This window comes from Photinus pyralis, unplaced genomic scaffold, assembly GCF_008802855.1.
Source record: "Photinus pyralis isolate 1611_PpyrPB1 unplaced genomic scaffold, Ppyr1.3 Ppyr1.4_LG5, whole genome shotgun sequence".
NCBI lineage: Eukaryota > Metazoa > Arthropoda > Insecta > Coleoptera > Lampyridae > Photinus > Photinus pyralis.
In genome coordinates, this window is record NW_022170596.1 from 2827861 (window position 1) to 2840007 (window position 12147).

A 12147-nucleotide genomic window follows, 5' to 3' on the forward strand; every position below is an offset into this window, starting at 1 on the left:
TCATAAATTCCCTTTGAATGAAAACACTAGCACACCGAGAGTGGTTCAACTTGGGAGTAGACCCAATTAACCCTCCTGTTGGTAATTTGTCAGGATACCATCTTAAATCTTTCACTCAATATGGAATCCTAAACCTTGGAAAGAAGTACGAAATTTTTTCGTAACCTTTCGCTCACAGCATGACCTTCTTCCAGTAACATCTTTTTAGGACTTTTAAAATCGATATTTGGACCATTCCCTCCATACTCTTTCGGCAAATGCAATGGGTCTATGAATTGATGTAAGGAAGTCCAATTCGTAAAATGAAATTTTATCTGAAATTGCTTTAATAATATACAACTCGTTAAAATAGACTTACCTTTTGCTGCTGTGGGGCTAAGTATTTCGGGAAAAAGATGAAAAGAATGGATGTTGAAACTTGTTTATTAGCAAGCCTTATTGTATGAGAGGTCGACGCGTAACTGCCGGCCTCGGATTGTTTATTCCCTCAGGTCGGTTTTTCCACATTCCAACCAAAAATATTCTATTGTGTTAGGGGCTGTAACGGACCGGTCGAGCACGGGTCGTGCTTGGCGGGTGACGCTACACTGCATTTCTCTACTTAAAAGCGGCCACACTAGTTTCACAGCTGCTTGAAGCAGATACGATTTATTTACCACGTGAAACGTCATTTCTTTAACAGGGTAGTTTTCCACCATTCTAATAGCCGTTTTTATAGTGTGAGGGGTAAGCCATTTAAACATTCCCCACGAGAATGAGTTGACGTCTATTAAAATGCACACCCCTTTCAACAGGCTTAGCTCATCTTGAATAAAGTGCTCGGCCCACATATGAAACAAATGCACGTGCATTACCATTGTCCCAACTGAAACATCCAAATTGCCTACAATTTAAGGAACTAATTACGTTTAATATGTACGCAATGACACCTACCTAGTTTCACAAGTATAACACTTCTTCCATCCTTATCTCTTAACGGTAAACCAATCATGGTGTTCATATTAAGAATCTCAATTATGTCAGCAGGACCATCAGTGGTAAACCAGGTATAGTCACTTAGGAAGAGGAGGTGAAATTCTAGTATCTGCGTAATCGCGCCTAATTAATGTTACGTGTGGAAATTGCAAACTAGAAATTGTAAGGGGGTTGGAAAGGTGTTGTATAATTTTTCATGGCTACTCTCTAAAAATGTACTACTTATTTTTTACCAAGGCAGCAGCAATAAAGGAATTAGTAAAATAAGGAGAAAAAGAAAACTGATAAAAAGTAGCAATATTGTTATACACGTCCAAATACCTTTCACATTGCCATAGTTGTACTCAAACGCAACGAAAGCGCCATCAGCATTCGCCGACAGAATACAACAGACTTGACTCCCTAAACAGACGGGAAACGACACGACTGATTCAGAAGAGAAATGGGTCAGGGTGACTTCTGCTCTGGAGTACAGAGACGGACGTCGACACTGGCGCTAGTTCAACATACTCACCGGCAACAGAAAAGTCCAGCAAACCCACTTAACAGACCAAGGAGGCAACATAATATCCACAGACAAAGACAAAGCAAATTTATTTGCCAGACATTTTTACAAGAAACATATCAATCACACAACCGCTAGTTTATTTTCGAGCTCAAGATGGCCCTCAACATCCCCCTGACGGTCCCCTTCTTCAGCCAATACTTCCCCAAACGTTTGTCGACACTATAAAAAGTGGACGCAATACACCACCCGGACTGATACACCACCTTCCCCTAGACGCAATCACATTGTTTTCCACCACTTACAACCGCTGCATTTAACTTCCATACTTACAACACACTTACAAAACGTACATCAGACCACTCATCGATTATATGGTCCCCCTTTTCCGCACCATCTCCTCTAATCAACGACACCAAATTGCCGCCTGCAAACGCAACATCTTACACAAAATACACAGACTGGATCCATTTTACCCTTCCGACCTATACCATCCAACACGCAAATATAAAGCCAATCACACATAGACTCGCATCCCTAAAAACAAAATTTGCGCACCACAGGGTCTACGACAAGATCCCTTGCAATAAATCCGACACAGGAGGACCCCATCCCTGGAAACCCAAAAGGGAAGTCAAATTCCCTCCCATACTCCTAACCCAACTGCTCGAAGACCTACCCCAGGAATTGGATCCAGTAACGCAAACCATACTAAAAACTAGAAAGATACAATATTATCGCCTTCTTTTTCTTTCTTTTCAGATAAGGACGCGTCTTATCCTTGCGTAAGAACAACACACTTTCTTTCTTTGTTTCTTTCTTTGTTTGTTTGTTTCTTCGTTTCCTCGCTTCCTCGCTTTCTCACTTCCTCGCTTCCTCGTTTCTTCGTTTCTTTGTTTCTTTGTTGCCCAGGTTCGAACACCCGAGGTCCCGGCTATGTAGCCTAACGCTCTACCACTGAGCTACACTGTCCTATATACATCTTTGTCGTGGCAAGTGGGGTATATTGCAAACTGCGAGCGGTGAACTGGGGATGATGTTAGTTTATAGGCGTTTTAAATAGAGGTCTGCGCCACTCTTGCATTGCCTGTTTTTATCTCTTTTTGGCGCAGCAACCTCCATCTAAATCACCCATAACGTAGACGTAGAAAATGATTCTTAGTTAAACACCCGCGGTTCGAAAAACTAGTTACCCACTTGCTCTATACCTATACCTCAAATGTCATGTGTTAGAACAGAACCTCATACACGGTATTAATATAAGCTAATCCGATACGCAAACTTATTCATTTTACTAACTATAATGTGGTTTTCTTTCCACCCTATAAGTGGCACCGAACATGGGGCCATCAAGAGGGTCAAGACACGAAGCCAAAGACGTAAAGAAGGGGAGATGGCAATTAGAAACAACACAATATGCAGAAAGATTCCTTTATTCCAGTGTCCATCGAGATTTAACAGCGCCAAACATGTCCACGCCTCCCTCAACGCTGTCCAAATCTACAAGGACTGCGATAATAGGTGCAACTCCCACCCCCTGAAGAGGATTGCTACTCTGCTACACCGCACCGCTGGGACCTGGTGGCCAGGCATCAAAAACTCTGTAAGCACGGGAGGAACTACCGGGCATGGACGTTCTTTTGTAAGCAGCAAAGACTCGCTGCATCAGCAATTTACCATGCGCTCGTAGGATAAGGATAAGACCGCCATCGTATCACCTTTCGGGTTATACCGGCTTAAAAAAAATGCCGTTCGGGTTAAAAACGCCCCCGTCAGTTTCCAGAGGCTGATGGATCGCTTTCGCAGCGAGATACCAAAAGTACCGAACAACACCCTCAAGGACCTAAACCTGGTATTTCGACGGCTTGGGCAATTTCAGTGACGTGTTCAACGCCAGATGTGCCACTTATAGCGTGTGATCAGGTCGGTTACCTAGGAAATATCACACCCAATAGACCCTCATGGATCCCAGTCATAGTCCAGAAACATTAAGCATCTCATGACCTTTATCCAAACGTGTTCGTGGTTTCGCCGTTCCGTGCTCGGATTTGCTTGAGTATCCCAACCTCTGATTGAACTCTTAAAGAACGATCTCCGCTATGAATGGACGGAAGTCAAGAAAATGCTTTTCAAAAGTTAAATCGACACTGACACTGACAGGCACCCTATGCAGACCGCCATATCCGGCACACACATCCTACACGTTCACCTTCCGACATCAGGTAAGCCTAGCTAAACGATCCCGAGTAAAAGAAGATCATCCCATGCAGAGACTTGTTATAACTAGACCGCGCGTAACGTAGATTTTACTATAAACGCCTGTTGTCAAGATAGGATAGGCAACCAACTGTTCATCGCGGGGCAGACGTACGTTCTGCAGCTTGCTTTAGCCATGTTTATTCTAAATTTTAGTAGCAAAAAAAGATAACATATAGCTGTTAACTATTTTAATCGAATTTGTTGGTATTTTATTTGAACTAAATTGGTATATAACTGCCTTACTCTAGTCCTAATTTGATTTATATGTGTATTTTAGTGGTGAACACGTATGGGAAAATATACTCTTAAAACTAAAGATATAAGTAGTAAGATATGATTATTTAGCGGATTTTGTTTCAATATATGCTTATCCAAAAACCCAAATGGGCTGTAACTGTTATTTATTTTTCTTAGACTGCTGATAACCATTTTGTTTACAACGCGGTGTGGTGTGGATTGAATGAAAAACCTGAACACATTTTCAGCAATTTGGCAAATTTTTAATGCATCGCTTGATACGTGCAACAATCCTCCACGATTTTTTCTAGTTAAAAGCTTTGAATGACTCTCTGATGCGAATATCGCATCTGCACATATGGAACATTTAACAGACTTAGCTATTTTTCTTGTAACAAAACCTGAAATATACTTAGTACCAGTAAGTACTTAGTTACGTCTATACCTAATAGGCAAATAGGTATTGCCGTTGTCTTGCTGGTAAAGGATGTCGAATAATAGTTCTACGTTATTTTAAGTGAATGGGAAAGTCGAAAACGCTCGGTATTGCATTATTTTTTAACACCTTCGTAGGTATCTTTCTAAAATCGGCTTCATTCCCCGCAAATGCACTATGGTGGGAGTAAATTTTTCTCTTCGAATGGCTCTGATCCATTGGCCCTTTAAACTTGTATCCGTTGAAAATCAGCATATTATTTAAAAATTTATCGACAGAGTACATGTTGATAAGCACAAGTTAACCTAAGTTTATTGGTTTATTATCAACAGAAATGTATCTGTTCACTAATTCGAGCTAATCACGAGAATGATTAATGAACGGAACATCTAAAATAACGGCTTATTTCATTGTATTGCATATCATCTCAGCGATTTTTGCCCCGCGGTGCATTGTGTGTTGCATACTGTGTCGACAACACCTTAGATACGTTAAGCGCAGTCTAGTTATAGCAAGTCTCTGATCCCATGTTTCGAGACTCCACAAAACAGCCCAGATCAGCCCCATCTTTAGATGGACCGCTCGTGTTTACTTTATGAGCCAGGGAATCTTGCATTGTTAGTCCCCAGACTCAAATACTGTGGAGGAGGTCGTAATCAAGGCCCGATCACCACTTAATAGGCCATTTGTCAGTGATATTTTGCATCATATCGCCTTGTCCCTTAGCAGCCACCAAGCGTTAAGCCCCGTATATCACCCCCAGCCATATCTGTTGAAGACGACCATTCCCGATGACCAGATACAGTGAATTTTTTTTAAATGCGAAGATAGGAGTTTGCATGCAATGTAATTTCCCTATAATGTTCGATTTAAAAAAAAACACATCAATCTATTGAGTAGTTCAAATGAGTAGTAGATACAATTGACCTTTTCCTTCTCTAAGCAATTGACAGCTGTCAGATTTTTTAAAATACCGCCGTCCAACTTAATTACGAAATCAATTAGGTTATTGCTTACAATGCAAGGAGGACACTTCGTACATTTATTGTAATTGTTTTCGTTATTTATTTTCTTATTTTCTTCATTTATGTATTGAATAGATCAAATTAGTAGAATACCAGGTGCAAATGACCTACAAATAATTGATGGTTGGTTCACAATGAATTGTGATGTCAGCGCGTGCCATGTGAAGTCAAGTTATCGTAAGTTTAAGAAAAATTTTTCCTAAAGTTGCTATGGCCTCACATGGCTTAATTAAAAGAATCTTACCGAGTGCTCTTCATCATAAAGACTATGAGTTGCTGTTCATAGTCACACAAATTGCGCGTTTTGGGAATGTCAACCGCGCACATCTCATAGATTGATGTGTTTTTTTTTAAATCGAACATAGGGAAATTACATTGCATGCAAACTCCTATCTTCGCATTTAAAAAAAAACTCACTGTATGTAACCCGCAGTCCGATTTGCAATGAACACCGCCAAGTGTCAGACCATGAATAATTCAGAGGCATCTTATCTTTGGACGGGAACTACGAACCACAGACGACACTAGAAGGGACCCACGACAGATAATCCTCGCGGAAAACTTTATCCCAATCATTACTCCACACCTACTACAAATTTACCGACACCATTCGGTAAGTACAGCTGACACAGGCGCAACACCAGACCGTCAAACCGTCAGACAAGACATGACAAACAGAATACATATTTAAATCATGGGACCAAGTTCTTGTAACTACCTATACTTGATAGAACCGCTTAGGAGTAGCTTGTAAATAATGAACTAAAAACTAGTTCCACCAGACGCCCGTACCAACCCTACATAATGCAATACAATTATAATACATAGTCAATTATTTTTTCCCAAGATACTCACTCTATTCAAGAATTTTTAAAAAAACACGAAAAATGCAATAGTTCAAAATTATGGTTTTGGTGTATTTACTTTTTTTAATCAGATTAGAGAACTAAAACGCTTTGTCCAAACTTTGCGCCTTTTAGCGTAAAAATGAGATTTGATTGATAATGTGTTCTTAAGCTCACCCTTTTCAACGCGTCGGGTACATGGAAATTGGTTCCAAGCAAAAACCTAACCAGATAGTTTTCATCAAACTCAAATTTTCTTAGAATGTCGTGTCCTAGGAGACTTACATTGAAACATCGAATTAAAGTAACATTTCCTCTACCTTCAAGTACCTTCCGTAATTGTAGCAAATGAATGGAAATTTCATCGAGCGACGCGTTGGCTTCCATTGCATATTTTCAGCGTGCACAAAATTTATCACAATTTTTTCTGAATCGCTGTTATAAATTATTGTCTAATGAACCTGCTCAGATTGTGAAACTGCACTAATGAGAGAAAATTAAAATTAAGTGCCGACCGACCGTAGGGTCAAGGTAGCGTGCCGTAAATGAGAACACGAGATTCTGTTAAACAATTTCAGTTCTCACAGAGTGATTAAACACGAAATTGCGTTTAAGTTTCCATGGCTACTTGCTGCTTCACATGATAATCCTGACGGGTTGTTCCTAAATATTTACGTGAAAATGGAGGGATAAACACACCTTTTAGTACTACAAAAAAATCCGATACAACTGAATACCGAAGAATCGTCGAGATCTTCACACATACATCATTTTTACAATACACCTTAAGGGGTTGATTCTATCCCACCAGATCAGCATGGTTGTGAAACGAACTTTTGAATGGCATTAATTTGCATGCGCAAAACAAATTTTTTGATTCGGCTCTAGTTTTACTTTTATTCGAGGTGCTTAAGTACAAAATTTCCATTAAATATCGTAACTAATAAAAAAAATTGGGATTGCGCAAATATCAAAGTTGTAATGCGCATGCGCAAGATTTTTTGCACCTGCATAGTTGCCGGAAGTTTAAGAAATATGTACTAACACAGAAAACCTGACATTCATAATATGTTCTTTGTAACAAGAGTTATAAGAGAGAGAGGTTTGGGCACTTTTTGGGCGGTAACTTTTTGGCCCGTTAGTCTACATAGCCAAAAAACAATAGCGATCTTTCATATATCCCGAAGAACATCTGTATCAATTTGCAAAGCGATCGGAGGTTTCTACACGGACAGACAGACAGACGGACGGAAGGACGGACGGACGGACAGACAGACAGCAATACAAAATTATAAACGATCTCGAGGATCGTTAATAAAGTATCTTCGAGAGGATTGAAATAAGTAAGCACTGTAAACCTTAAAAAATATTGATTGTGTTTTCTTTTAATAGCGATATAATATGTACCTACACCCCATCTGACAATGTAGTGCCTAAGTAACGATTTTGTACCCCTTTGGAGAAATTATTGGAATAGCAATACAGTATATGAATGGGTCTTGGGTACAGAGTATATTGGGCATACTGCGTATATTTTTACTCTGGTATTATTACAGAGATACATTTACCTGCTATTTCCAAGGCAGACGGAAAAAGGGGCACAGAAGCTACAATCACTATGTATACACCACTCCTGCCGTATGATATCTCCCTAATTCGTGTTTTGTTATATCACAGATATAAATATCTGTGGTTATACAGAACTCTGGGCGTTCGATAAGAGTACCATTCAAAGCTAAAGGTAGATCAAGAATAGAGTGAGTTTGTCATGAAGGGACGGGTTCTCCAATTTCGGAAAATTAACACCTACTCGGTCACTTCATACTTTTATTCATAGCGCTCTGATTTTGACAAATATGGTTTGTCTTTCCAGAATCCCAATGCCTTTATGCCATATGTGTATTTCTCGTGCAAGTTCGCTGTAGTCAGTTTTGTTAGTTTTTTTTTTGAAAAGAAACAAATTATTTAATGAAAATAATAGAACAAGAACAAATTACATATAAGAACGGGGTTTTAAAACATAATAAATTGCATCAAAAGAATTACTAAAAAAAGGTAAAGTTCCTAAAACACATTCGGCGTTGCCTTTTTGAATTTCTATACCTATCCGTTGGTAAATAAACTGGGTTGAGCGGGACTCTCCTGTTTTTTGCCTGAGTCTTTTACCAATTGCCGCTGTCATCATTTTGGCTTCATTTCCCCACGGACCCATGGTTTCTACAGCGAATCCGTTAAAAATAAATGTAGGTTCTAAAGCAGCGTAAGTATTTTTTTTTCTGCGTTCAGCTAAAGCGGCTGCAGAACCTGCTTTCTTCACCGAGGAGAAGAGATATGAAGGACATAAGGTATCAACACAAGTGAAGTCCCATGCCAGACATCTTCCTTCCATCCAAGGTGTTAAAGTTCTCCCATCGGGTCGTTTTTTATCAATTCCAAAAAGACGAGGAGGTTCTAAGATGACTGAATAACCAGCCTCATGGAATGCTCTTTTCTGACATTCTAAGATGTTTCGATGGCGACTGTACTTTCCTGTGTTCTTCTGACAAGATAAACCATGATGCCCAAACTTATCCACATTGGCACCACATTTACAAATATGAGGAGTACAAACTGTAGCACCTAAGCGTAAAGCAACACTTATCTGCAAAACAGAATCTTCAAGATGTGTGGAGATTTGCCTTGCAGGAAGAGCTTGTAACCAAGCGCCTGACTCTTTTTCTTTCAGTGCTAACAGCCTTGCTTGGTGTACTGGATCATTGACGAATTTATTGAACAATTGATCGAATAACTTTTCAACCAAAGGAGTGTCCCAAGATTTTTGGATGTGACGAATTTCTTCAACAGGTTCTTGAGATTCAGCAAGTATCTTCCATTGGTTAATTGTATCAGAAACCCATTCTGCATCATTGAAATCAATAATCTGAGAAACGACAGGAAGCACGAAAAAGATCGAAGCCAAATAGGCTGGAAGAGATAATCTTTCCGTACTTCTGACTCCCAAACCACTATTATTAACAGGCAGACTGGACTGTAACGATACCGTATCAGTCATTTCAATATTACAAACAGATCCAATAGCTTTTATAAATTCATTATCAAGAGCAGCTAGGCAGTCAGTAACAAGGAATGCAGGAGATGTACGTAAAATTAATTAATTAATTAGTCAAGTGTTTCATAGTTCATTGTTCTTCCGCTAGAGATCATCCGAATATACCTTTTCGTATTTTTCCTTCTCTTTAGATCTTTCCTTGGTATATATCGTGCGCGTTGCTTGTTTCTTTAGAGAAAATGAATCTCTCGCAGTGTTCGCTTGTAAATAGCAATAGCCATGACTTTTGTTGTTTGTTGCATTCCTACTAATAACAGAAATATTGAAATTTCTTTTTAAATTTGCGGGTATACCAAAAGCTTAATAAAACATATAAAAACAGTTTTGTATGCACCTTTAAATTCTGAACAACTTTAAACTCTACAGTTTTTTCTGTAAAATGTACATGGGGTGTGATATTGCATAAAACTAATTTCTCACTTTAAATCTCTATGTTCCTACTTACCCTGCACCACTCGGTATGTATTATAATTAGTTGATTAATGCCTGAAGTGCCTCGCTCTACTCGTAATCTACTTCCAAACCAAGTACGGTACTATGACAAAGATTCTGAGTAGTGAGTAGGTACTGATGTTCACAAATTACTTAAATGTAATCGCATGTAAGGGGCAAAATAGTTAACAAGTAAGACAAGAGTTACGGAAGTGGCCCCGTATGAGGATCGATCCTTGATACTTAATCTGCTTCATGATCGAGTGACCTATTTTACAGCAAAATGACAGCAAATGCGTCGGTAACCGCAGGTATCGGCGAATTTAACTCAAGGTTGCAAAACTTGTACCTCGAACCAGAATTAGTAGGTAACGTAAAACGTATCCGAGACGTGAACTTGAGCCTGAACTTGAACTTAAACTTAAACCCTAAAAGAAATCAAAGATAAATTCTCTTCGTTATATCAAATTTACCTACCTTGACTCTTAAGAAGACTAATAGTAGATGAATTAACAATTGTCGATGAAAATTGCAGTACAACAAATTACAGCCGAAACCTAAGGAAGGTATACTCTAAATAAGCGAAATGCACATGGCGGTACTTACGTTAATAAAAGAAGAACGCAAATATATATCCTCACTAGGAGTACAGGCAAATCACGAACTAATTACTTCGAAATTTCCAAATTATGATTCCAATCGCCAGAGATCAATATAATATGCGGAAGATGGCAATTAAAATTCCATGCATTCTACCCTACGCTTTGACTTGTTTTATTAAGCGACGTGTATTTCGATACAGCGTATGAAGGAAAAGAAAGTGGCAATCGACCACCAAAAATCACGGCGCGTGCATTCTGCGCGGTAAAATTGCACGGCTAATACTATTAATAAATGGAGCCATCTATCAAATCGTTTAAAAAGTTACGGGGGGATTTCCGCTAAACCGTAAACAATAATAATACTTCGTAATATAAAGTAAATCATTACACATGTTTACTAAAACGCATGTCACTGTCTATATGCAATCCCAACTACTCTGCAACATTTTTTATGAGTTACCTGCGTATTTATTCTTTTTTTTCAATTACCCGAATGTTGTGAGAAATGCGCATTTGGCCATATAAGAATATTAAAGGAAGAACAATATCTTTGGCGTTTTTCTCTTAAAAATGAGCACCAGGAGTTTATTTCTGGGGTAATAGTCGACTAAGGAGCGTTGCCACACTATCTCCCTGGAGTGTGTTCTAGAATCCAAATACGGTAGGGCTAAATAACGTGATCCTGTCTCGTATAACATCAGAGATGTTCAACAGCGACATAAGATAATGTAGAAAGTTTGCATAGAAGAGGATAACAGTTACATCAGTAATTTATTACTCATCTTCGTCCTTTGTTCATTGTTCCCGCTTTTATGCATTCTATTAAAGAGAATAACGCAAGCTGCGCCATTGGAAATGTTTTAGCGGGATGTGCACAATCCGACTTCCACAAGAATGAAGCCTTTCTATTGGTTGCGGAAAAAAGCAGAGCATGGCTGTCTTTTATTCAAGCGAAAAAGAGAAAGCTGCAGAGTTTTTATTCGATGCAGCAACAGAATTAAAAGTAGCTGGAGTCTATGTAGTGGTTTACAATTTGGGGTAATGTTTTCTTTCTTTTTTCTTTATAAATTTACAATCTTGGGACTAGGGCTGGTGATGTAAGAGAAGAAAGTAGAAAGTTTGCGTTAAAATAATTCTGTGATAAGTGTATTTTTTCATCATTTACCGTATCTGTAAAGTACAAATTATTTTTATTGTTCACTGCAAATTTCTTTTGGGTCGAGTTAATCGTTGGCAATTTCGGGTTCAAGTCAAAACTTATAGGTCTGTTTCATTTGAATGACGGATGTCCGGAACTTCAATTTCTGGTTAAGTCAGTGTTGAGATTTTCCAGCGTTTTGGAACCCAGCTGGACCCTGAGATTAAGATTGTTCTTTAAATAAATAAATAAATAAGCCTTATATGAAAATGAGAGTTTTGTAACGAGGTTTAATTTGTGTGTAAAGTTGAGAGCTAGATAAGTGTTAAGCATGTTTACATTTTTGAAATCAGAAAACAATTCTGTATCAACTGACATAAAGCAGTAAAAATTACTTCCATAAGAAAAAATAAAGTTGATGATGGTTAACCGGAGACGAAACGTCGGATTTAAAATTTAAAACTAGATCTTGTAGAGGGAAAAATTGGCCATAATATGTGTCATTTATTTCGAAAGATCTTTTTAAATAACTTCAGTAAAAAATTAAAACTATTTTTCAAATTTCGTTTTTTTCCGGAAAGTAG

The 12147-nt window shown here is 38.5% G+C and overlaps 1 protein-coding gene and 1 long non-coding RNA gene across 2 annotated transcripts; both read right to left on the reverse strand.

Moving 5' to 3' along the window:
- Window positions 1-6744, reverse strand: LOC116172306. Its single transcript, XM_031489506.1, has 5 exons — window positions 6603-6744; window positions 6460-6554; window positions 934-1084; window positions 359-883; window positions 1-314 (listed from the first exon to the last, which is right to left on the reverse strand). Exons 1-4 carry the CDS (start codon window positions 6667-6669, stop codon window positions 480-482), a joined length of 717 nt encoding a protein of 238 aa, XP_031345366.1. The 5' UTR covers window positions 6670-6744; the 3' UTR covers window positions 1-314; window positions 359-479.
- Window positions 6745-9790: 3046 nt separating this feature from the next.
- Window positions 9791-10683, reverse strand: LOC116172320. Its single transcript, XR_004145628.1, has 3 exons — window positions 10430-10683; window positions 10301-10380; window positions 9791-10251 (listed from the first exon to the last, which is right to left on the reverse strand). It is a non-coding gene; the product is annotated as an uncharacterized LOC116172320 (long non-coding RNA).
- Window positions 10684-12147: the final 1464 nt, after the last annotated feature.

Coding starts and splice junctions, on each gene's coding strand:
- LOC116172306 (XM_031489506.1), bottom strand. CDS start 6,669: ATGGAAGCCAACGCGTCGCTCGATGAAATTTCCATTCATTTGCTACAA. Junction 6,555..6,602: donor ATTACGGAAGGTACTTGAAG/GTAGAGGAAATG, acceptor TAAGTCTCCTAG/GACACGACATTCTAAGAAAA. Junction 884..933: donor TGTTATACTTGTGAAACTAG/GTAGGTGTCATT, acceptor CTTAAATTGTAG/GCAATTTGGATGTTTCAGTT.